The sequence below is a fragment of the Engraulis encrasicolus genome, chromosome 16 (assembly GCF_034702125.1).
Source record: "Engraulis encrasicolus isolate BLACKSEA-1 chromosome 16, IST_EnEncr_1.0, whole genome shotgun sequence".
NCBI classification, from domain to species: Eukaryota; Metazoa; Chordata; class Actinopteri; order Clupeiformes; family Engraulidae; genus Engraulis; species Engraulis encrasicolus.
The window spans coordinates 34,134,506-34,160,465 of NC_085872.1; the positions used below are offsets into that span (position 1 = coordinate 34,134,506).

The 25,960-nt window shown below is 42.2% G+C and overlaps 3 protein-coding genes across 4 annotated transcripts; 1 reads left to right on the plus strand and 2 right to left on the minus strand.

The window, feature by feature from the left end:
• Nucleotides 1-2,996: 2,996 nt before the first annotated feature.
• LOC134465662 (zinc finger protein 316-like) lies at nt 2,997-5,282 on the minus strand. Its single transcript, XM_063219452.1, has 2 exons — nt 4,276-5,282; nt 2,997-4,068 (listed from the first exon to the last, which is right to left on the minus strand). The coding sequence occupies exons 1-2, from the start codon at nt 4,628-4,630 to the stop codon at nt 3,341-3,343; spliced, it is 1,083 nt and encodes a 360-aa protein (XP_063075522.1). The 5' UTR covers nt 4,631-5,282; the 3' UTR covers nt 2,997-3,340.
• A 439-nt stretch (nt 5,283-5,721) lies between these two features.
• On the plus strand, nt 5,722-13,134 carry cactin. The gene is made up of 10 exons (XM_063219454.1): nt 5,722-5,996; nt 6,103-6,688; nt 6,800-6,895; nt 7,037-7,182; nt 7,594-7,756; nt 9,279-9,414; nt 9,654-9,846; nt 10,419-10,535; nt 11,481-11,917; nt 12,379-13,134. Exons 1-10 carry the CDS (start codon nt 5,746-5,748, stop codon nt 12,867-12,869), a joined length of 2,616 nt encoding a protein of 871 aa, XP_063075524.1. The 5' UTR covers nt 5,722-5,745; the 3' UTR covers nt 12,870-13,134.
• sema4e (semaphorin 4e) lies at nt 13,133-24,798 on the minus strand. 2 transcript variants are annotated; one of them, XM_063219456.1, is made up of 15 exons: nt 24,630-24,798; nt 22,686-23,012; nt 22,372-22,517; nt 21,469-21,531; nt 21,204-21,302; nt 20,886-20,985; nt 20,664-20,774; nt 18,103-18,254; nt 17,351-17,526; nt 16,932-17,088; nt 16,455-16,677; nt 15,685-15,812; nt 15,327-15,496; nt 14,661-14,713; nt 13,133-14,316 (listed from the first exon to the last, which is right to left on the minus strand). In XM_063219456.1, exons 2-15 carry the CDS (start codon nt 22,792-22,794, stop codon nt 13,727-13,729), a joined length of 2,277 nt encoding a protein of 758 aa, XP_063075526.1. In that variant the 5' UTR covers nt 22,795-23,012; nt 24,630-24,798; the 3' UTR covers nt 13,133-13,726. The 2 variants fall into 2 exon arrangements, with proteins under 2 accessions (XP_063075526.1, XP_063075525.1); XM_063219455.1 differs by having other exon boundaries at nt 24,625-24,798.
• Nucleotides 24,799-25,960: the final 1,162 nt, after the last annotated feature.

A 25,960-nucleotide genomic window follows, 5' to 3' on the forward strand; every position in this document is an offset into this window, starting at 1 on the left:
CAAAAGTAATTGTACAGTCTAGTATTTATACATCACACTTTCAATTTTTAATTATTTGGTTGCAAATACTTTCCAGTCAGTTACAGCCTGTAATTTGCAATCCATAGACATCAATAGACACTTGGTTTTATCCCTGGTGATGCTATTGAGCTCTATTGCAACAGTCTTCAGTTCCTGCTTATTCTTACGGTATTTTCCCTTCAGTTTTGCCAGCAGCAAGTGAAATGCTTGCTCTACCGTACTCAGGTTTAGGTAATTGACTGGGCCATTGAATAATATTCCACTTTTTTGGGGTAGAAATGGCTTAGTGGCTTTCAGATGAAGCTTTGGGTCATTGTCCATCTGCACTGTGAAGCATTGTCCAATGAGTTCAGAACCATTAGGTTTAATATGACATGATAATATAGCCTGAAAATCTTCAGAATTCCTCCTGTGGCTTTTGTCGGTAGTCCTCATCATCAATAAATACAAGGGGGAAATAGTATTGACAGATATGCATGCCCACACCATGACACTACCACCACCATGATTCACTGATTGGGTGGTATGCTTTCAATCATGAGCAGTTCTTTCCCCTCTCTATACTCCTTTCTTCCCATTACCCTTGTACAAGATGATTTTTGTCTCCTCTGTCCATAGGATGCAGCTCAATACCTGTAAAGTCTTTTTAAGACCTTGTTTGGCAAAGCCAAATCTGGTATTGCTATTTCTGATGCAATCAATAATTTACATCTTTTAGTGAACCCTCTGTATTTCTTATGGTGAAGTGTTCCTGAATGTTCTTGATCTTTTTCTTGATTGTTGCCTTGGACATGTATCCACCGTTCACCTGGACACTGTTCTACATCTGGCAAACTGTTGGGAGATGGGTTTTTGTTCACCAGATACAGAATATTGTCTGTCATCCACAGCATTTGTCTTCCATGTCTGCCAGGTGTTGCTCTAGTATTTCTTTTTTCCAACATTCTGAACTCTTGAATTAATCATATTCAATGTTTCCCTATCTCTCAAATGGGTTTGTTTTGATTTTGTTCAACCTTATGATGGCTTGCATCACTGATGGTGACAGGTGGACTTTGGATCTCATGGACATTGCGTAAAAATATATGGAAATGCTAATGGAACACTTCAAATGACCTGTAAGGCCTTGTATTGACATCTTGGTGATGGTGTAGTAAGGGAATAACACACATCTGACTAGAGAATAGCTGAGAAGCCTACTGTCCAATTACTTTTGATCCCTTGAAAAGTGGGCAACAGACAAAAAACGTTGCTATTTATATCCCCGAAACGCGGAGCGTCGGGTATGTAATGGTTTTGTGTGCGCCGCCGCCGCCGCGTAAGGTCTTTCGTGTTAACGCGATAACTTTTGAACGGATGTTTGGATTTGTCCCAGATTTTTTGGGTGAATGTTCTAGGGCAGGTTCATGAACTGATTCGAGTTTGGAGGTCAACACTTTCAAGATGGCTGAATTCAAGATGGCCAAATTTTTGTTTGGCCCATAACTTCTGACTGGGTGGATGGATTTCTCCCAGATTTGGTGTGTTAATGCTCTAGGGTAGGTTCATGAACTTATTCGAGTTTGGAGGCCAACACTTTCAAGATGGCTGAATTCAAGATGGCCGAATTTTTGTTTGGCTCATAACTTCTGACCAGTCGGATGGATTTGTCCCAGATTTGGTGTGTTAATGCTCTACGGTAGGTTCATGAACTGATTTGAGTTTGGACGTCAACAATTTCAAAATGGCGGAATTTTTATTTGGCCCATAACTTCTGACTGGGTGGATTGATTTGCCCGGTACTACCTTATTTTAACAGTTCACCATTTCAGTGAATCTACCATATTAGGTACAGTGTAACAATATTTAATACCATGTAATACTAGTGTAATACCAGTGTAACAATATGCAATACCAGGTACAGTGTAATAACCAGTGTACAATATTTAATACCATGTAATACTAGTGTAATACCAGTGTAACAATATGCAATACCATGTAATACCACTTACACAAAAATACATGATGTAGTACAAAATTGGTACATGGTGTTACACTGGTATTACATGGTATTAAATATTGTTACAATGGTTATTACACTGTACCTAATGTGGTATATTCACTGTAATAGTGAACCATTAAAACAGTGTTACCATTTGCCCCATTTTTTGCTTCATTTTCACAATAGTCATTTGGTTTTAAGCCTATGCACGTCATTGATCTATGTATAGATATTAAATATATTTCTTTAATATTTTGTATTTATCATACACGTTTATGAAAAGGTGGACGGGAGTGGTAGAAATGATGGGGGACTGGAAGCGTTGCGTTTCGGGGATATACCTTAAGCAGTCGAAGGCGACTGCACAGGCAGTCTAGTTTATTCCTGTTAATGCGATATGGATGTTAACACCTTCACATTAACGCTAAGAGTCTACAGTTAATGCACAGCTTATTTGTTTTATTTCAAATCCATTGTGGTGGGGTATAGGGTGGAAAAGGATGATAATTGTGTTGCTGTCCAAATATTTCTGGCCCTAACTGTATAGGCCTACATCAACTATTTTTTCTCGCACCTGCAAATAAAATACTTGCGCAAGCGCATGTGTGAGGTAAAAGAGTATGTATGAACTTTTAGTGATGATGTGAGACCTTCTGATATACAGTATATCAAAGGGGCACCTCATACCTACTACTTATGTTACATACTACTTAAAGGTTTTTGGAAACGCATCCCTAACCATGTTCTATGACCAATTTCAACAGAAAGACACATCAAGGAATTTAATAGAAATGAATGTAAACAATTCACCGTATACATAGCCAATTTTTATTTTCATAAGGCTAATGGTGCAATTTATTTGTGAACGTATACATTGTTCTATTTCATTTTTGGTGTATCATTTGACACTATAGAACACAACCTGTGTAGGCTCCTGATTGTATGGATGTTGAGTCAATAATAATAATAATAATAATAATAATAATAATAATAATAATAATTCTTGCCATTTATTCAATCTGCAGTCTGCAACCAAACAGGCATGAAAATTGCAGAAATTAGCTGTTTATTGTAGGTTAACTAGAGGGAAGTCAAGTCCACTTTTTCCTAAATGTCCATCATATCACACTACTCAGAATGTGACAAAAAAAACAACTACTAATGTAATCTACACAGAAATCCTTGAATCACCCTCTGTTGAATTCACACAGTCAGTGACACGTGACATCACTGTTGTGTCAGAAACAACGCCAAATTAATTTAAGTACAAATAAATATTTAAGCAATTCACACATATCTGTTACTGGAATGTTGAATACTGAATTAAACTGATTGAGTTTAAGTCACAGACTTGATCTTGCCACACTTGGCACACGGCCTGGTGGAACGGCGTCTGCTTGTGTCATCCTCGAGTGACGCGGGAGAGTCTGCACTACACAGGCTGCAACCAGTTTCTTTGGGCTTGTGTGACCACATATGTATTCTAAGATTGCTATTGCTCTGAAAGGTCTTTCCACACAAATCACAGGAGAAGGGTCTCTCTCCAGTGTGCGTGCGGATGTGGTTCATCAGCTGGCTCCTGAATGGGAAGGTCACTCCACACCAGTTGCAGGGCAGCAAGGCCTTCTCGTTGTGAACGACGCGGTGCCTTAATAAATCGACTGGACGAGAAAACTTTTCATTGCACACAGAGCAGACGCTGGGGAAGTTTGATCGTTTTCCTCTCGGCCTACGTCTCGGTTTCTTGGTTGGTATTTCCTGAGAGGCAGGTTCCTTCTTGATTGCTATTGTTCTTGGGGCATTCAACCTTGGTCTCCCCACCTTTCTTTTCCCCGGTACAGATGACATCTTGTGTTGAACTTCAGAGGTCTTACTATGACTTGGTACCTGAACACCGGATTTGGAAGCTTTGATCTCAAACTGCATCACACCAAATTCACCACTTTCACTTCCTGACCTGGACCAATCAACAGGACCCTCTGGCGGTACAGATGGATACTCCCCTGACTGTTCTATCAGAGGGTGCGCCTCATCTTCATCATCCTCCTCATCAACATCATTGATCCCTGCAGTGAAGATGTCACAAGTTATTACATGAACTCCCGTGGTTTATCCTAAATGATGCCACATGTCACACAGTGTTTGCAATGTACACTGGTCTGGTAGGCAGCCCAGTGCCCTGGTCAGGGCCTTTATGAACTTATAAGAAATGAGACATTTCATTTTAATGTGATAGCAGGTTATGTGGCTTTGCATAAGGATGTATAGCCTACCTTCAAAAATGTATTGTTGCTCGTCGGGGAAATCCCACTGCGTAACTTGTGTGGAGAGGCAATGTTGCCCCATGTTGCCCATTGCCCAATGTTGACTGTCCTCTGCAGACTGGTGATTGCCATGAGATTCACCATGACGTGACGTGGGAAACGTCTCGTCCGAAGTCTTTCCGGTTGTGTCCACCACTTGATTTGAGTGCAGTGTCTTTGTCAGCCTATCAATATCATTCTGTTTCTTATTCAGTTCTTCGATAAACGCAGCAAAAGTGTTGTCAAACAACTTCATGATTTCAGCAACAGCCCTTTTGGCCAAGTCGTCCAAAATAAATGCAACATGAGACTCTACTGCTGACATCTTTCCACAGCAGTTTGTCTCAAAACCAAAAACGTCGTAACCTTCCTAACCCGGTCGACCATTAAGTTGATATTATGAGCTATTCTTCAGATGTGCAATGATGAATCCATACAAATTATGGGCAAGAGCAGGTAGAACAACTTTGCGATAGCTATGCAAGACATATGCTGCTCCAGTGAGTAGACAACTGTCGTGTGAAGCCCGTGACAGCAGCGGTTTTTCGAAATCGTCGGTACCTGAGCAACTGGTCTGTTTCAAAATAAGAGTACCTACCTGGCCTATTTCTACGTTTTGGTTAAATATAAATTAAAGATAGTCTGAGTATAGTCACATATACAACTACAAGTTACGTGAACAGTGAATAAGAAAACAAACATGTGTAGCCCCGTTCGCAGACGTCCGACCGTCGGGGGCTCCCGAGAACTCTCATCTTCGCTCTGGTGGTCGTGTTCACTCTCAAACAGTGATGGCAAAGCCGTTCTGTGTTTTTATCATCGGCTCTGAGAAATGTTAAAGCGTGGATCTGATGGATCCGACGCTGTTCAAAATCTCTAGACCAGCTGTGCAATCTGAGCAATTATTCCAAAAGGCTGGTGGAAATGTTGCCACAGCCGGTTTACATAAGCCCTCTCTGGTGCTGCTTTCGTTCTGTGACTGGATTCCTGTGTGAAAGGAATAGACATTTCTCCTGTCGAAGAAGGGGACATTTTACTTATCATTTGGCCTACAAGTTTTTAGGCTAGATAGACCATTCATGGATTAGCCAGTCAAATATAACTTTGCAATCAAGTTTCTTTAGTAATTAGTTTTATTATTGTTTGATTGTTTTTTTCCAGCCAAATTTGAGCAGATAGGCTTACGTCATTGTAAAGCGCAGATGATGGTTAAGACCCAGAGGTTCCATGGAGGAAAGCCTTCAGATGTGCCTGATTGAAACATATAACATTGGCTACTCTGTTCAGACAGAACATGTATTAAAATACATTTTAAGATGAAAACTTCAATGCATTTAAATAAAGGAAATAGTTGCTGGTCTAAACTAACATTTAATGAAACCTGTCTATGCGACGGCACATGCTATTTACGCGACAATAGAGGCGTAGGACCCCAATTTGATGTGGGAAGCAATGGAGTCGAGAACAAATCGTAGGTCTAGACAGCGATCTCGTTCAGCTGATAGAGAGCACGAAATGTCTCGCAGTAGATCACCAGAAAGAAGATCAAGAAAGAACAAATCTGCAGAAAGGGACACCAGAAGACGTAGTCGGACCAGAAGCGGTAGTTCGCATAGCAGCAGTGACTCCAGAGGCCGCCACAGAGGTGGAAGGCAAAGAAGTCCTAGCCCAGGATCCAAATACGGCAGCGGGTAATGTCTCGGCTGTATTACATTACACTACACATTACATATATAAACATGCATATAAGCGAACTATTTTTAATATATAAATATATTTCTATGCTTGATGACACAGGAAAAGGGACCAAAAGAAGACTAAGAACAGGAGGTCTCGTGAGGACAGCAGCAGAAGTAGAAGCGTGTCGCTCTCTGGGTCAGATTCGAGTGATGGAGATAAACGTGAACGAAGGCGCAACAGAAGTGTCGATCGAAAGAGCAGGAGTCCTAGCAGAGAACGGCAGTGGAGGCACCAAGACCGAGAGAGGAGAAGTCCCGACAGAGGAGGAGGACATAGGAGGGACGAGGCTACGGTCAAAGACAAGAGACGTGAACGAAGTAGGGAAAGTGATGAGAGAAGTCGGGACAGAGAGAGGAGACGGCGATCAGCATCAGGGTCTTCTGCTTCTTCAGAGGAAGCAAAGCGTGGTGGAAGGTCGGGGTCTCAGGGCCAATCTGCAAATGAAGACAAGAAGAAACAAAAAGAGTTGATGAAAGCTCTTGAAACACCCGAAGAGAAAAGGGCTAGACGCTTGGCAAAGAAAGAAGCTAAAGAGAGGAAGAAAAGAGAAAAGATGGGTTGGAGTGAAGAATATATGGGCTATACGAATGCAGACAACCCTTTCGGTGACAACAATTTGCTGGGAACTTTCAAGTGGCAGAAGGTATTTAGAGTAACTCTTCTTTGCTAGTTTATTTATTATGCAATTGTAGCGGTGGGGAACTGTATCCGTTTTAATACCGTTTCAGTAAAATGTCTTTAACGTTTTCACCAGGCTTTGGAGATCAAAGGAATCGGCCACTTGAGTGAGAAAGAACTGAAGGATAGGAACAAGCGTATCCAAGAGGACAACCGCAGAGAATTGCAAAAGGTTTGTTAACTGTGGATCATTGTTTTCTTTTTCTTGGTATGGGCACATTTTCTTTTTATTATTGTTGTATTATTAGCAGAAGTACCTTTGTATGTGGAAGTAGAGTAATTATGTTCAAGGGTTATGTCTGGTATGTTACAGGTGAAACAACTGCGTTTGGAGCGTGAGCGTGAGAAGGCTATGCGTGAGCAAGAACTGGAGATGCTGCAGAGAGAAAAGGAGGCAGAGCACTTCAAAACATGGGCTGAGCAAGAGGACAATTTTCACCTGCACCAGGCCAAGCTCAGGTACACTATTTTAATCCGAACATATTACGGTATATATTTATTTGCCAAGGACATTTTACTCCAGCACATGCTAGCTCTCTACATGCATCCAACATGCAGCATTAGTAACATATTGTGCAGTGAAAAATACAATGGACAATTTAACCAATTGGTGTTGTATTACACAATAAATACATAAACCTGCAGAACGTTAAGAGAGGCAGCAAAGTTTAAAGACACATGAGCAATTTGACGATACGCCAAAACTGCGTAGGTGGTGGGCACTGGGCATATTGGAAGGAATATGCCTAAAATTAATGCCATCTGAGGAACACCTACCTGTAGCACTACGATCTCCTTTTTTTGCAAACATGTTCAATGCGTGGAGATGACAAAGTGAAGGTCTAACAAATTTTGGTGTTTTGTTTGTAGGTCTAAAATCCGCATTCGGGATGGTCGAGCAAAGCCCATAGACTTGCTGGCAAAATATATTAGTGCTGAGGATGATGACTTGGCAGTAGAGATGCACGAGCCATATACCTTCCTGAACGGTCTTACTGTCACCGACATGGACGACTTGCTGGAGGATATCAAGGTAATGTGCATTAATGTCTGTCATATCGGATATATGAATATTCCAACTGGTTTTCTCCGAACCGCGTCATAGCTCATTACCATAATATTAGCTTGACTTAAATATCTGAAATTCGCTCTGGTCACTCAGTTTGCTTCGTCCCTCGCGAATTCGCTCTGGTCGCCCAGTTTGCTTTCCCTCTATAGAGAAATAATGACTTCCGTTGCACAGTTAGTGTAGGTAGCTCTTGGTGTGAACAAGGCATTAGGATGGACCAATACGGATACTGTTATCGATATCGATCCGGTACTTGCTCATTATACTCATTCTCACCAATCACTTGCCGATACCAGTCAGGATACTTCTAATATTGCATGAAGCAACGCAACACCTTATCACATTCCTGTGACTTAACCCATTGGTGCCTGAGCCAGTTTTTAGAAAAGGTCCCCAATGCCTGAGGGTTTTTTGAGATAAGAAAAAATTGTTGGAAACTCCTATGAAAAATTAAATATCTCAGCCTCTGGAACACATAGGGACATGGGACAAATTGCATTTAAAAGGTAAAATCCTCTGCTTTCACGGGATTATGCTCATTCAGCATTAACACTAACACATATTCCTTAAAAAAATCATATCTCATAATCACGATATATATCGTCATATTGCCCAGCCCTATCTCTAACCCAGGGGTGGGGAACCTATGTCTCGAGGGCCGTTTGCGGCCCTTGAGGCAGTTTTATCCGGCACCCGATATCATTTTAATGTTATGCAACTTCACATGAAATATTTTGTAAAGGAATCTTAGAAATTACATTTCCAATGCAATTAAGTTATATTCAGGGGACCAAGAGAAGGCGGGGACTGTTTTAAAGGTGTCTACCTTCAATGTAGGCCTAAATTGCATGGGGAAATCCTGATTTGTGTTCATAGTACGGCCCTCTGAGGACTTTTATGACCCTTGTAGGAATTTGAAGTGGCCCCTCGAATGAAAAAGGTTAACTACCCCTGCTCTAACCCTTCATTTTATTTGGTGTGCATGTAGATAAAACAGAGTCACTGCATTGTTACAGGGTCCCGCAGAAATTCAGCCGACAAAAATTGCGGCGAAATTGACCATATGTGGTCAAAGATGGCCGATCTCGCGGTCCTATTCAGTTTTGCACAGTCTTCACTAAGTTCCTGATGTAGCCTTCGGTTCCATAGAGTATCATTGGGTACTGTACTATTTTTTGCACATCTCAAAGCACACAATTTCAACGGACTGTGTAATTAGTTGACCTAAAATAGTAACTTGTGTCAGGACAATTACAGCATGGCAAAATTTGTAGAATTAGTACACATAACCAAGCCATGCTAACAGAAGCATGATGGGACAGAGATGGGTTTAGCTGGAACCTCTGAGACTAGCGTAAAATCACGTGACCAGATATCAAAGCACAATGTAACTCTATTTTATCTATGCCTTTGGGTGTGCTGTGGACAATGGCGTTCTCTCTTACGTTGAGCTTTAGTTCATTTAAGTTGCTGTGCTATTTCACAGATCTACATGGAACTGGAGCAGGGGAAGAATGTAGACTATTGGAGAGACATGACCACCATCACAGAAGATGAAATCAGCAAACTGCACAAATTAGAGGCTTCAGGCAAAGCGCCTGGCAGTGTCACTGTCAGCACATGTAGGTTGACCATTTCCATACTTTGGCAAATCTTTTGTATTTGTTCAACAATCACACACTAAAGTTAGATCACACTTTGATAGTTTTTTTAAAATGTAAAAGGTGTAATATGTACTTATTTATGTAGCTGTCTGAGTAAACTGAATTTACTCTAAACTCCATACTAGTATTGGTATTTCTCTTGATAAAATTCCTCTTGATGCTAATTCCTAACTGTTGACTCTTCTATGTATTCACAGGGGATCGTCGTGAAGGAATCAACACATCTGTCAGCACTGATGTTCAGGCCGTGTTTAGGGGGAAGACCTATAGCCAACTGCAGGCCCTTCTCTTGAACATAGAGTCTAAGATCTCTGCAGGTGGCTCTAACCTGGATATTGGTTATTGGGAAAGTCTGCTGCAGCAGGTTCGCGTCTATATGGCTCGTGCCAGGTTAGTGATGCCATTTACACACACGCAATGTGCGAGTGATGATGACCTTGGTGACATATGACCTTGGCTGTAGTGCTGATGTTGTTAGTAAAAGCACAGTTAAGTTTTCTTGAATGTTATATTTTAACATACTTGTAATACACACAAATGTTGATGCTGAACAAGATACTGTACAAGATCTCTGGCCAAGGGATCCCTAATATTAAAATGAAAATAGTCCAGTTCATTTTGGTTTAGCAGTTTATAACTTGTAAGTTATTTGTCATCAGTAAATGCCAGGCGTCTGCTTCATGTAAGATGGTCAACCCAGTCATTAGGCAAACTTTTTGCATCCACATGGCGAACAGTAAGTGAAAAGTGATGTAGATTATGAGGGACCAATAAACAACTGATGATTAATTATTTCTCTGATAAACCTGTGTTTTCACCACAAATGTGCTCATATTCTAAACAATCACCACATCTGTTACATATTATACTTGGAAGTTGTATTCTGTATGTTAAAAGTGACATAAGAAAATAAAGGGTAGAGTAAAACCTTTCATTCCGGAACATTCTTCTGAATCACGCAGGCTGAGAGAACGCCACCAGGAGGTGCTAAGGCAGAAACTCTATAAACTGAAACAGGAGCAAGGAGTGGAGAGTGAGCCTCTCTTCCCCATCATCAAAGAGGAAGACGACGAAGGAGAGTGAGTTAATCTTTCCATCTGCCTTTCATGCCTACACTTCCAGCTAGCTGAACTTCAGACTGAAAGATATTGCCTCAGTCTCAGTAGCCTGCACACCACTTTATCCTCAACAAGGTTCCCACTGGTCATGAAATTCCTGGAATATCATGGAAATTCAATAGTTTTTTCCAGTCATGGAAGGTCATGGAATTTGAGCATTTTGTATATGCAGACAGGGAATATCATGGAATTTTAACAGTAGTGTGCTTTGGTTTTGTCTGAAATACTTCCAGCAACATTATAGAACCCAAAAATGTCAAGAAATTTCTCAATTCAGGCAAATATGCCTGGTAGAAGAGAGTTGACTGAAAATGCCAATTTGAAACACTGGCTACTTGAAATTGATCAACACAGAACTAAATGTCTTCTTCTTATCAATATTTTGGGCATGTAGTTTTACGAGAGGTCATGGGAATTATGTTTTTTGGTCAGGGAATGTCATGGAAAAGTCATGGAATTGTATGTCTGTAAAGGAGTGGGAACTAGAGCACGACACGGGAGTGGATTTCCACTCCCGTCCCATCCCGGTCCCAGAAAAAAAATCCCATCCCGTCCTGTCCCGGAGTGGAGTAAAAGAAACAAATCCCATCCCGTCCCGTCCTGAAAAGAATGTCTCCCAATCCTGCCCACTCCCACTCAAAATCAATCCCACTCCCGTTTCATAGGCTTTTTAAATGAAAAAATAAGCAAGCATTCCCGCTCTTATTCATTTTTATTCCCGCTCCTGCCCGCACCCATTCATTTTTATTCCCGCTCCTGCCCGCTCCTGTTCATCTTCAAAATTTTGACTCCCATCCCACGGGAATCCCGCAGGACCCACGGGACCCACGGGAATTCCTGAAAAATGTCATCCTCTAGTGGGAACCCTATCTCAAGCTAGAATTGGTGTTATTGTTGGGTTCACAGAATGCAGGAGGACCAGCCAACGTCATCAGCTGAGGCGGGACCCTCGCGTAGCTCTCAGCAGCCTGAGACGGAGCCCACCGCCACCTCTCAGCCAGATGCCCCAGAGGACGATGACGAGGACAAAGGAGCTCAGGGAAGCAAAGGGGACCAAAGTGAGAAGGAGCCTGACGCCAAGCCATCTACATCTTCATCTTCAGCAGCTGGTGGGAAGGAGAAGGCGGAAGGAGAGGCGGCTGAAGAGGCTGAGGAGGGCGGCGCGACTGAGTCCGTGCTCACTGAGGACGATCTGATCCAGCAGAGCCAGGCAGAGTATGACTCCGGCCGCTACAGCCCCACGCTGCTCCAGTCCTCAGAGCTGCCGCTGGACGCGCACGTCATCGAGCTCGATGAGGACCTGCATCGTCTACATATTGCTCGAAGGCAGTTGCAGGTCACAGGTGGGTTTATCTCAACCCTTCGTTGTGTTTTTCCGTCCCTCTCTCAGTGCCTTTCATACATAACACCCAGGGCTCTAAATGAACACCAGCAAAATGCTGGTGAAATTTCAGTTTGGCTGTTAGAATAGACCAACTTACTAGCCCCTTTGACCCAATAATGAATGTGTGTTTGGCTAGCAAGGTTAACATCTACGAGCCGTTTTGGCTGGTGATGACAAAAGTTAATTTAGAGACCTGATAACACTACACATTTGTGTATAGATGAACTTTGATGACGTTTTTTTTTTATATAGTTCCTGTGTTGACAAAGACGAGAGATGATGAACCCTCATTGGGCTTCAATAGAAATGTTGGGCACAATGCTGTGTTAATGATTAAAATAATGCATCGTCTTGCTAAACCTAATGCATCGTCTTGGTAAACCTAACTGTGAGATTTCTGTTGCTGTGTGTTTGTCTCAGGTGATCTCAGTGAGAGTGCAGAGGATGCGTTTGTGCGGCGCGCCAAGGAGGGCATGGGTGCAGACGAGGCTCAGTTCAGTGTGGAGCTGCCGCTCACAGGAAAGATGTACCTCTGGGCAGACAAGTACAGACCGCGTAAACCACGCTTCTTCAACCGAGTGCACACAGGCTTTGAGTGGAACAAATACAACCAAACTCACTACGACTTTGACAACCCGCCGCCAAAGATTGTGCAGGGCTACAAGTTCAACATCTTCTACCCGGATCTCATCGACAAACGGTCAACGCCACAGTACTTCCTGGAGCCCAGCCCTGACAACAAGGACTTTGGCATCCTCCGATTCCACGCCGGACCTCCGTACGAGGATATCGCTTTCAAAATCGTCAACCGTGAGTGGGAGTATTCCCATCGCCATGGTTTCCGATGCCAATTCGCCAACGGCATCTTCCAGTTGTGGTTCCACTTTAAAAGGTACCGTTACAGAAGATAAATTATGTGGATCACCTGATTATTTTATGTATCTCGTCCACATATTAGTTGGATCTTTTTAAAACCTAACAGTTATTTTTTGTTAACTAGCTGTTTTTTTCCAGCAAGATGTACCAAAATATTATTATGTCTTTGAATAAGGTTGTGCATTGTAGCAGAAGAATTGGAAGATGAGGTTCTGCTCTTAGAGCTCATAGCCTGTGCCCTTTGTAGTGGAACATTTGTTTTCTACATTTGTAAATAAAGATAGATAACGCATAAATGTACATTGTTGTCTTTTCATTTATGTTCAGCTGTTCTCTATATACAAAAGTCCAAGAGTCACCAAATTCCTTGAGAAACAGCAACATTGAGATGCTCCACATCACAACAGAGTCAGAAGTGCCTGTTGATAATGTCCATTGCACTGCTGGCATGGATGGCTCTCTGTACCAGTGGCCACTTTTCAGTAAGCACATACTTAAGGCACAACAATTTAAGCATATAACTGACATACCTTCAGTGTTGTGTAATTAATCACAGTATTGGCTCCAACTCTGATTCCCTCACCCCTGCTTAGTGTTGCTAAATGTCAACAGATCCAAATTTCACATACACTGCTCCCAGCAAGTTGACATGAACATCTATGCTATTCGAAACAAAGACAACAAAAACATTCACAGTGGCACTTAATGCATGTTTCAGTGTGACAGATTGTGAGTATGAATCATTTGATCAGATGCACCCATATCACATCAGTCACAAAGAATTATGAAGAAGACGGTTCACAAGGTTGTCCACAAGGTGGACAAAAGGTATCCATCCACCCTGGACTTCAAACAAAAGGTATCCATCATCAACAGGAAGTTACACCAGAGTTTAGATACTGGATTCCTCAGTGGCGTGGCCATCCACGGGGACAGTGTTTGCCAGGTCGGTGTGGTTGTTGTTACTGTTCCCAGCTGGGGCTGTGGTTTTGTCCTCTGTGCAGTGTAGGGGCTCTAGCACACCGGGCACATCTGCTTGGCTGTCCTCAATGGAGGACTGTCTTTGTTTCTGCATGCAAGGCAATGGAAAGTGGCCCTTATAGAAGTTCCACCCAACTAGAATGCCCAGCATTAGAGACAGGAACACCACCAGGACCTGCAGGCCCACCAAGCCCTTGCTGGCCGACCGTGCCTGGGGCGCGATGGGGTCCTCTGTCCCGAGAGTGAGTTTGAACTCGGCCTCCTGCCTGCGGTGCACATGGCCTGCTATACCCTCCGTTGACCAGCAGGTGTACATGCCAGCGTCATCCGATCCAGCGTTGGGGATCACAAGGCTGTCCCTACTGATGTGATGTTTATCCGACGGAGCCAGCTGGTTGTCCCCTCTATACCAGGTCGCCTCTGCCAGGTTAGAGATGAGCTCACACTTCAGCTTCACATTGCTTCCCATTACGAAGCTGGTGTTGATCATCTTTGCCTTCTCTGAGACGGGACGCAAAAAAAAAGGGAAACAGTCAGGGTTGTTCACAGTGAATTGATAGATGAACTGTAAACCTTGAGTAATAACATCTGGATCAGATAGTTCTGCTACTCATTGTTATAAAACATAAAAATCCGCCATACATATTGTTGAAACACAAACAAATAGGCCTACATATGGCACACGAGAGTGCAGGTCTACATAACAGTAAAACCACATCCATAAACACATACTGTATAGGCACTTATCCGCAATTCCCCACACCAGTCTTGCCAGTTTTGTCAATTTTACACGTGAACTGGGTGTAGAAACGTTAAGGGTGTAGACAAAGACCTTAGTAAACTACCTGAAGGGGGGCATAGAGAAGTATCTCCATCCTGCAGGTTCTGAATCAGCTTCCTGTTAGGGGTAACAGACAATTAGATAGACATGTAGTGTACAGACAGGGTTTACAGCCCCCCCTAGAGTCAGGTAAACAGACCTGCAAACTCGTCAAAGAAAAAAAGGTGACAGTCCCCAGCGGACGCTGCAACCCCCCCCGCACGCGCGGGCCCATCTCAGAGGCAACTTGAGCTGACATAGCCTACACCACGCAAGTAAAAATTATGAGGCAAATAGTTTAATTTCACCCGATTCTCTTGCTCTTCAAAGCACTTTGAACTACCATTGTCTATTAACTATAGTAAGGGAAAGTCCTATAGAAGATATTTATTTGTTTAGAAATAACACAGTGATAGGTCAGCCCGAGACTGTTGCAAGCCAACAGAGAAATGTGTACCCGTAAACAAACTCACTCTGCTTTCTGTGTAATGGTTGGTTGGCAGGACGCAACCCCCCCCCCCCCCCCCCCCCCCCCCCCCCCCCCCCCCCCCCCCCCCCAAAAAAAAAAAACTCTGGTTCTACATGATTCACGTGAATGACCTAATTGGCCAGGAAAAAGGTGACTGTCACTAAAAGGTGACGAGTTTGCAGGTGCAGGTATGGGTAAATGATGGATCTTGAGAACTGGTACCTCTTTGCTTGAGTCTGTGCCGAGCTGATGGCAGTACACTGTCCTGAGGTGAGATCCCATGCACAGTAGGGATCACGGGCAAGGACACAGTCCGCACAGGATTTATACCGGCCACAAGAACTCAGTGGCATCTGCACTATGCCGACTTCAGAGCCCACTAACAGGTGACCCTGAATACACAATTAGGAGCAACATAACTAACATGATACTTATCCAGTACGCACAATAAACATCTGAACACAGGAACAATACATTTTACGTTACGCTTGGATGGCAGATCAGAGATGTAGTGTTTCAGTACATGTATGCTACTGTGTATGCTGTAGTTAATTTGCATATTGCAATGTTTGTGAATTACCGTGCTTTCAGAGAGCCTGAGAATCTTGATTGCATTGGATGACTGAAAGAGTTGCACTTCCTCAATTATGAAGGTGTCTGCTGCATTGTCTGCAGGGTAGTCGACGGCTTTGAGTACAGAGCCAGAGTCTGTGAAAGATCATACATATAAACACTGCTGAAGTATTTAATTGACATGTCATAACACAAAACCTGAATGTTAGTGTTAGGTATTGAAATTAATGACAATAATATGTCATACTTGTTATGGGTTAAGTACTGATTGAATAACAAAATGCCTGTTCTATTGCACACCCTTAGTTGTTGTAATTATTTTTACATACATGTAGAACCTGTTTTCCTGCTTTAAATAAACACCACTGAAATTGTCTTGTTGAAGTACACAGGTACCTTAGAAAGAGGTGTGAAAAGTTAACGTAAAAGTAAAAAAAAGAAACAAAGTTTCCCTCCATCACAGCTAAGAAATCGGGAATAACGAGTAGACCTGTCTTGCAACCAGCTAACTCGGCACTGGTTGGATCATGTTTGAGGTGGGTTTTTCTTGTTAGATTTGTAGTATTTATTTAGTATAGAACAACACAGTCTATCAAGCTCATGAGGTACAATGGAGTAAATGGTGTAACAGCTATGTAATATCATGTGCTTGTATTGTAATTATACCACAAATTTTCATTCACTTTTAATTTTGACACCTCTGGCCTTAGGTAGCTTGTCCTGTGATTCCCACCACTACACTACACAGTGACAGTTAATACCATCTCAGATATCTACCTGTGCCAATGAACATGACTGGGTAAGTGGCTCCATCCAAAGCTGCCACAGGGGCCACTACAATGCGCAGGAACCAGGCCCCTTTCTTTACCAGCAGTGGCCGGCTGCTGATTGGCTGAACCGCCTGGTCCATCAGTGGGCGGTCTCGGATAAACTGCAGAGTCTTGTCAGGCAGGTCGAGAGAGCTCTGAATGCCCTGCTCACGTGCCTCGGCGTCAATGCACTGCGAATTCAAATTCAAATGCATTCCTTTAGATGTCTTGGCATCACGTAACGTAGTAAACAAACAGGTTTACTTTTGAAAAAAATCAAGCTAACCTCACCTCATTCTGATAGTAAATTAATACACATTTAGTGAGAAACATTGTACAATGGTTTCTTGTGATATTTTGATGTAAGTACAATAAATGTAACTGATAAAGGCAAAGCAGTAGGACAGAAACTGGTGTGGGGTGTGCTGTATAAGGCGAGCCTCACCGCTCCCGGGCGAGGGGTGGGCAGATCACCACTGAACATGACCCATTTCACAAAAGAGGTTTCCACGGTAACAGGCGTTTTGAACTTCCCCTCAGTAAACACTTGTTGTATATCATGCATGCTGTATGCACACACAGCTGAATAGTCGGATGAGTCCCTGTTAGGGGGAAAAAACAAAACAGTTAATTTGTTCTTACCACCAAAGCAAGTTCTTTGTAGGATTAAGTCTTCAGCCATGGTTATTAGGCTATTCTACATCAACATCAACATAATGGACATAGCCTACTGGATTAATGGTTTACTCAGAGGTATGCATGTCCATTGACAGTTACCTTATTTCTTTTAAAGTACAGTACATGTAAATCTTAACAATGATTAACAAAGTCAGTGTTTTGTGCACAGTTTAAGAGTTCACTCACATCTGAGGCGTAAAGACGGCGTAGAATATACATGAGTTCCAGTCGTCATCAGGACATAAGCGGAACACATCCTGCACTAAGTAAGGCAGCTGGGACTCCAGGACAGGACACTCCAGACGCGCTTTCACAAAAGATGTCCACTTCCTCTGAAGAGTCCTCTGGCCCCCTAAGTCTCCCTATGGCAAATAGATGAGACAACTCTAACATGACTGACAAATGATATGGGTGACATCATATCTTTGTCAGCATTATAGCATGTTTAAAGGTGCACTGTGTAGGATGTGGTCAGAGTTGGTACTGCAAATATGCTGCTCATTGAAACTGTGCTGCCTAGACCCTATTGGCCTATTGCCAAATATGACCTTTTCATGAATATTTACAAAGTAATACACACATATTTACTAGAATGGCCAAAGTACAGTCATGTTTGCAGCTAAAAATGTCTATTTCAGGAAATTCAAAATGGGGGACCATGGAGAAGATCCCCTTTTTCATGTGTGAAAAGTGCAATTTTCCAGGTCATACTGAATACTTAGAATTTGATTGTGGTGGTAAGTAGGCCTATATTCATGAAAAAGGTAACATTAGTGAATGGGTAACATGAATTCTGGAAATAAACAACTAAAAATCTTACACAGTCCACCTTTAATGGGAAAAAACATCTATTTGAATTTAACTAACTTATTTTGTGTGGATAACTTGATTTGAAGTAGGCCCAAAAATACAAATGAGGTGAGAACCACATGAAGTACCTTGCAGACCCTTGCAACCCGAGACACAGCCAGCTTATGGTAGAAGTCATATTCCACCGCAGTCTCACTGAAGAACAGATAGACCTTGTCGTCATCTCCAGTGGGGCTATTCGCACCCTCAGGAATATGGTCCATGAAAACGAAGTTGGGTTCTGGAGAAGAAGTTCGCAATTGAACCTGAGGTCACCATGTGTTTACAAATGTGGCCTTTAACCCATTTTAGCCTAAGCCCTTTTTGGGAAAAGCGGCCCTCTCCCTATTAAAACCTAAATATCTCAATCTCTGAAGCACATTAAAACATGAAATAGGTTGCATTTAACCCTATACTGCACGGTGTTGCCATATGGCAACATACCATTCTTTTGGCATTTCCTGGTATTTAAATATACATAATAGACACTGATTGGTTTTCATATTGAAACTCTGGTCTTGTTTTATCCAATTATGTGGTTTGTTGACATCACCTGACACCATACACTGCCCCAGGCTTGCTCTTTCCCTCACTGTACATGAGCATGTGTCCTTGACAGATTGTTCTGGCATTGGCCAAGATCTTTCACACTTTTTGCAATATTTACAAAATTTAAAAAATATAGGGATGATCTATAGTTAGTCATGATCTGTTTTCACCATTTGTTTTGTTTTCAACTAAAATTATTTCCATTTTATGTTGAAAAATAGGTGCGTTGCCATATGGCAACATTGTGCGGTAATGGAACAAGACAGTCAATAGGGAAAGTGTATTGATACAAATACCCAATTCTAATTGATTGATTAATTGATCTATTGATTGATTGATTGATTGATAACTGATAATATTTATAATTAGTGTAAATGGCTGTCTGTAAAGAGCATTAAAAATGTTATAATAGGTGTACAGAACTGTTTTATGAGCTTTCACTCTGAGTACATGCATAAAAGCGAACAAGGCCTATGCAGCCTCCCCAGACTGCCAGAAGTATACCACAAAAATTCCCAAACCCCAGATTAGAGCATAAAACTACTGTCATCTTGACCATTTGAAGCCTCCAAAATGTTTTGACTTCATGTGTCTGTTATAATTAGGCTAATTAGCACACAATGTTTGTGCAAATCTGTCAACCCGATCAAAAATTATTGTACAAAGTCAACCATTTTGAAAGTCAGCCATTTTAAAAGCATAATCTCCACATTTCAAACAGCTCATAAACCAATTATATTATTAACACACAAGATTTACTGCAAATCCAAGCACCCATTGAAAAGTTGTGGCGTAAACAAAAGGTAGGCCGTCCCAAAAGATTGCCAACTTCAAAGTCAGCCATCTTGAAAGTCAGCTATCTTGAAAGCACTGACCTCACAATTTTGCATGGCTTATTTACTTATTATAGAGTGTTATCACACAAGGTTTAGTGTAAATCCAAGCATCCATTCAAAAGTTATGACAAATAAACTGTCGTTTATGTTGAAAGATGCTTGGCTCTCAAATCGGCCATCTTGAATGTCGGCCATCTTGAAAGTGTTGGCTTCCAAAATTAAATCAGTTCATGTACATATTATAGACAGTTACCATGCACATTTTGTGTGCAAATCTATGCACAGATATTGTGTTAACATCAAATATATTCATTGGTGGTGGGTCAACGTAATACCATTGAAATACTGTTTTTCGGGGATATAATAAACAGTATTCTCTTGTTCTCTCAGTGGCAAAAATGTGTTAAATAACTCCCTTGAACTTGTGGGTAAACTTTCAATGTTTTTCTGAGATATAAACAATTATATTTCTATAAAATAATCCATAATGTTGAATGGCACTTGTTTGGTCTTGGAGGGAAAATGTACACTGGATCCTTTCCGTAACTGCACAATGTTGCCATATGGCAACAAACCTAAAAGTACCCCCCCAAAAAACTTTTTTTTGAAAAAAATTGCAAATATGTCTTAAGAAGTCCATTTTATGTGACAAAAACCATAGTAAGATTTTTTTCCATGATGGGATAATAATGCGTGCAGTATAGGGTTAAAAGCTGGAACCTTCATTTTGCACTAGAATGTGTTCATTCAGCTCTAACATACCCACATTTTTAATACAACAGCTCAAATCTCATGAACCTGAATGCAGCGTATATGTCGCTCCAGGACACAATGGGTTAAGGCAGTAGGAAGGTTGGGATTCCTTATACTTGGGAAAACCGCTTTAAACACTGTAGACATGCTGCATAGAAATTCCATTAGAAGTTTCATCAGTTTGGCCCAGCTGTGGCTCAAGCGGCTGGGCACTAGCCTAGAAATCTAGACGCCCTACAGCTTTTTGCTGTACGGGTCTGGCTCGCGCTAGGCTAGCTGGGCACTTGACTGCTACACTGGCAACCCGGGTTCAATTCTGGCCCGAGGTCATTTGCAGAACCCTCCCCGTCTTTCTCTCCCTGCTAATTTCCCATCTCTCTCTACTGTCCTGTCATAATAAAGGCGTAAAAAGCCTGAAAAATATTTTTTAAAAGAAGTTTCATCAGTCCTCCTGACCTTCCGACATGCCTTGAAGGGGTTAATAAATTGTGAAACTTGCTGGTATGTCTCACCATTAAGCCAGGAGGTCTTGAACTCGGTGCGGATTGGCTCTGGGGAACCCCGCATCACCACAGGCTCTGAACCCAGGAAGTTCATGGAGGTGGCCGAGTACAGTTCTCCCTCTGCAGATGGGGGTGGGGACGGTGGAGAGTGAGAGAGATGTTAGGCCCCTCTGAGTCTCTTGAGACTATTTTAAGTGGTTTTGTGTGTGAGAAACTGTACGCTGTACTCACCAACCCACACTGATGAGAACCTCTGAAAGGGATCGAAGGGGCATTTCCCTTTCCCATCCTCTTGGTCATTTTGCAGAATCAACTGTCCCTCTGTGTAATTCTACCGAGAAGAATCACTCACAGTGTGACACAAGGCAGCAATATGTCTACAACTCGCATTCCAGATTTCAGGAGACTTCGGGAAACCCTCTATCTCAGGCATGAGCAGTTGAATGACAAATTCATTTTAATAACAAATGGCATAATTGTCTTGCTCACATTAAGTGAAGATGTTCCACAACAAGACGTGAACACATAAAATAACTAATCATAACTCACCATGTAATCACACATTGGATTGAAAGCATTGGTTCCACATACAAATATTCTTCCATCCTCTATTGTATGCAGTATGCGGATGTAGTTCTGACAGTCAATCTGGAGAAAAGGGTGAAATATATGCACACTCAATGCCATAAATGGACCTTCCTTTCTTTCCATATGTGAGTTATTTATTTCTCTTGAAGGGTTTAGGATTGAAAAAAAGAGAGAATTAAGGAAAAATTAAGGAAAAACTATTGGTAAAAAATAAGATTGTACATACTTCTTGGTCCTTTCCCTTATACGTGCATTCTGTCTGCTGTGTATCGGTCACATCCCATTTGACCTGTGTAATAGACACATTATGTTTTAATCATAGACCTGGTTTAAGCCAACAATTTACCAGTGAATGCATCTTTGTTCACCAAATAAATATCTTCTCCTGTGTTCTCTGTAATGAAGTATGACCATTGTTATAAATATCCTTAAACAGACCATGGCATTATGCCATTTCCCAGTAGGCCAGATCAACAGATTAGCAAGAGGAGCAGGGAGATTTCAACACCAAAATGCATCATCATCTCAAACATTACCATATTAGGTTCTAAATCAGTGGCACCAGTAAGGACGAACAGACCGTCCCTACCATTGCAGGTGGTGCACAATATAACAAAAAGAAAAAGAAACATCCTTTACAGCCACTGCAACTCAAAGATGGAAATTAAAGGGGAATTTCTGCCAATTTCGATATGCTGTTGTATCGCTCATGCTACCCTTGACTTGTCCGTACCCGGTGATGCTGAATTTTTCGGCTCAGCCCTTTCCGAGATCTGAGCAATTCTAATGGGGCAGACTTTGTTTACATTAAAAACTTTCTTAACGTAGCCCTGCTCAAAATATCACATCGCTGTTTGCTAGTTGTCTGCTGATGTTGCATAACCTTTTGGATTTTATTTGGAATAAATCAAGATGTTTTTGTTTATTGTAAACAAACTCTGACCCCATAACAATGACCAGGATCTCAGAAAAGGCTGTAGAAAAATTAAAAATATTCTCAGGTACTGACAAGTCCAGTGTAGTGTGAGCATTACAACTGCATGTCGAAATTGGTAGAAGTTATCCTTTAATAACATTTTTAAAAAATCTTCCTTCTACAACAACATGAATATAATCTTTTTCTTCTTACAGAGGCCTTCTTGGTGTTGATGTTGTTGATGTCGAGGGCATAGATGACGCCTCTGGTTCCCAGCACAATCAGACCCAGGTCCTCTCGCAAGATGACCGTGGTGTAGTTCCACACATCATCCTCTCTGAACAGCCTCCCGTTGTCACCTGCACACACAACAAACGTTCTACGCTCATTTATCCTCTCAAACATGGCCATGAACAAAAAGCCATATGACAAATATCACACAAATATCCATAAAAACAAACATCCATAGCATCTGCTGTGTATTTGAAGCAGTATAGCTCTTCCCAAAGACACAACCGAGCACTTACTGTGGTAAGGGATGGTCTTTCGGGCAGTGCAGTCCAAAGGCCAGTCTTGGCTTGTCGCTGGACTTGAACAGCAGAGGTGGAGGACACTCAGAACAGCCAGGACATACATGGTTTGGCAGCATGAGCAGGTCCGGGACAAAGGCACAGTCAAAGTCTTGGGAGCCGTCCGCGCACACACTGTGGGTCTCAGATAAAGCCGTGATTCAGGACACAACGCAGGCAGTCGCCTCCTCCACTGCAGCCGCTCAGAGGACACGCCATGGTAAAATATACAGCTGAGAGCAGAGGGAGACGGCTTCAAAGGCCCAGGACCTGTGTAAAGCCCATCTGAGAGAAAGAGATGGAGAGAGAGAGAGAGGGAGAGCGTTGGAGAAAGGCAATGAAAGGACACTGAAGGAGTCTTGGTCTTAGCCGCAGTATATCTGTCAGTGCTATAGTGATGCAAATGAGAGGTCAGAGAGCTGTTCATGTGGTGTGAAGACTTTTGATTCCTGCGTGCCAGGCACCGCGGCATGTGATGGGGGCCACTCAAAGAAGAGCCTCACCAACAGCCTATGAGCTACAACGATAAATTTGCACATGCAAGTACGGAATCCCTGAATCATTTGCTAGAAGTGGGAGAGGAGGAATTTGTATGTGAGAGTGGCGTCTCAGCTGTGGCCTTCACCGTGACAGCTAAATAGTGTGTCACTTGCATGTGCATATGTTTAACTTTTTTTGGAATTGTAACATGTACACAAAAATGTGTCTGATGCCTCCTCAAGGAGCCTCACCTCTAGACGCCTGGGCCCCTACTGTGTTTTAAGCTATAGGCCTACAGTGCTTGTAAATAGCACTCTCCATTCATTTGGATTCACCAACATGTTCTATCTTTCTCTGCGTGACGATCAGCAGTGACAGTAATCCAAGAATCCAATTTTCACATAATCTTTTGAACTACGCCTTCATATCCTCTGAACAGCATTCCAACTCTTACAGTCTATTGTACTTTCAAGCACAGTATTGGTCTCTAGAGTGCACTCACTACTCAACAGTGATGTGAAAGAGTAAACAAAGAAGTATGTACTGAAACACAGCTTCTATTTATATACTGGTTTGCAACATCCTGTTTCATTGCCCTACACTAACCTAGCCTACTAACACTCCAAAGTTTACTAACCACAAATACATAAGCTCATAAAATACATGGACAATATATTGGGAATGGGCATTACAATTTTTTTGTTTGATTTCAGTGCAGTTCATGCGTACATTATCTTCCACAAACCCGTCACAGACTTTATCCTCACCCTATGCATACAGCTGAAGGCCCCTGACTATGAATCCATATCTTTACTGATGCCTGCGAGAAATGAGCTCCATCATGTTCAGGAATGCGAGTTTCCTGACATGATAACGTGCCTGACATCTGTCTACCCCTCAGGCAAGGAGTCCACACAAGGAGTCCACACCCACAACGGTGTTTCAGGTCTCAAAATGGCACCCTGGTTGCAACATACTTGAGACGTGTGTTGTTGTTGTTTAAACTCATCCACTGAACATTTTGACTGGTTATGAAAGAATGTTTCATATATCTAAACAGAGTGATTTTGCAGATCCTATTATTTGTGAGCAGAGGGGCAGGTTTACTCAGGGACAGCCAGACTGATTGTGTCCTTCTCTGACTATAAATAAAAGTGTCATTAACTCTTCAACTTGTGAAAACAGACTCCAGAATGCAAGCAATTAAGCCCTGTTTGGGGTTTAGCAAAAAAAGTATTTTAAATATATTCCACATAAACATTTCTGTGTGCTTGCCGGCCCTTGAGAGTTCAAGTTCCCGGAAGTAGACACACCTTGAATCACTGAACCGTCCACTAATTAAGATGTACAGGTGCAACATGTACATTTCGTGTAGAAGATTACAGTAGACAAGTATGGCAAATAAAAATGAACTGACCTCACTTCATCATCTGTCCAGAATCAGTGCAGAGCCAGGTTAGTCCAGCTGTCAACAAGAAATCGGGTTCATCACAAATGACACAGCCACCAACTTCTGTTCTCTGTGCAGGACAGCTTGCAAGCATTACAGAAGGAACGCCCCCTTTGTGTTTTCAGTTGTGCGTCTGCAGAGTGGAAGCGCTCCAGTTGCATTGAGTGTAGGGGTACAAGGGGAGGGGCTGTCCAACCTCCTCTCAAAGACTCTCTACTTGGCAACAAGCGTGCAAGAGCGTGCTGCAACAGGCAACTTGACAAGTTACTACAGAGTTGTGTGGTTAGTTTTTGAGGGAGTGCCTTGGTGCATGCGCAGCAGGGGAGGAAATGGTGAGACGAGTATTACACGTATTACCATTGTGAGTATATATTAGGTCTATTATAGAGGCCCAGAATAGGATTCCTTTTCCCCTACATTCTGCCCACCCAAAGCAGGTTCTTTGGAGTCAGAAGTGCATGAGAGGGTTAAACAGGATTTTCTTTCACTGGTGAAAAGACTAATTACACACTGAGAAGTACAGACGGGTTTCCTCTGTTTTCCTGGAGGGGACAAAGTGTTCAGGGGCTTCCGCAGGAATGGAATGGAATGAGAATGATGCCGGGTGCGTATCCTCAGTAGCTTGTGCTTAATGGTGACATTTTTTTATTTTAAAGCATGTGACTCTTGTTGGCGTACAAAGGTCAGGATTCAAGACAAACACGTGAGAGAACACTTAAGATATGTTATCAAGTTGGTGGCTTATCTCACTTAACTTCACATATTTTTGAATAACAGTCAAACTGTATCATAAAATAATTTGAAAATCAAAACACTTAACAAAGGTCACCAGAGGCTAGTCTCATAATTAGGGACATCATAGCTTAAGTCTATAATAGGTCCCAGCGTCATGTATTGCATATTGTCAGACGAAAAGCAGGTTTTGTAATATCAACAGACTGGACAGTCTGGTTTTGCACACACTTAAGCCAAGGCAGTTACCCTTTTCAGTCATCTAGACATTATGATCATCATTCACATCTACAAAGGATGTGAATTCACATGGAACCCAACCTGTTAACAGCAGAGTGAATTACCCACTAAACTATATCATTTTTAGCCTTGTAAACTAGACAAACTCACCATACAGGCCAACAATAGTTTTGCCTCATGCCTTAGTCTAGCCTCGTTCATTCTAGGATTTCCACTACAGGCACCAGTCGTAGCCCACAAGATCACAACACAACACAACCTCGTCTTTCACCCTTCTGTTTGAATCTTCAGTGCGGACTTTGGCAGGATGGTGGTGACTGCAGAATGGCTA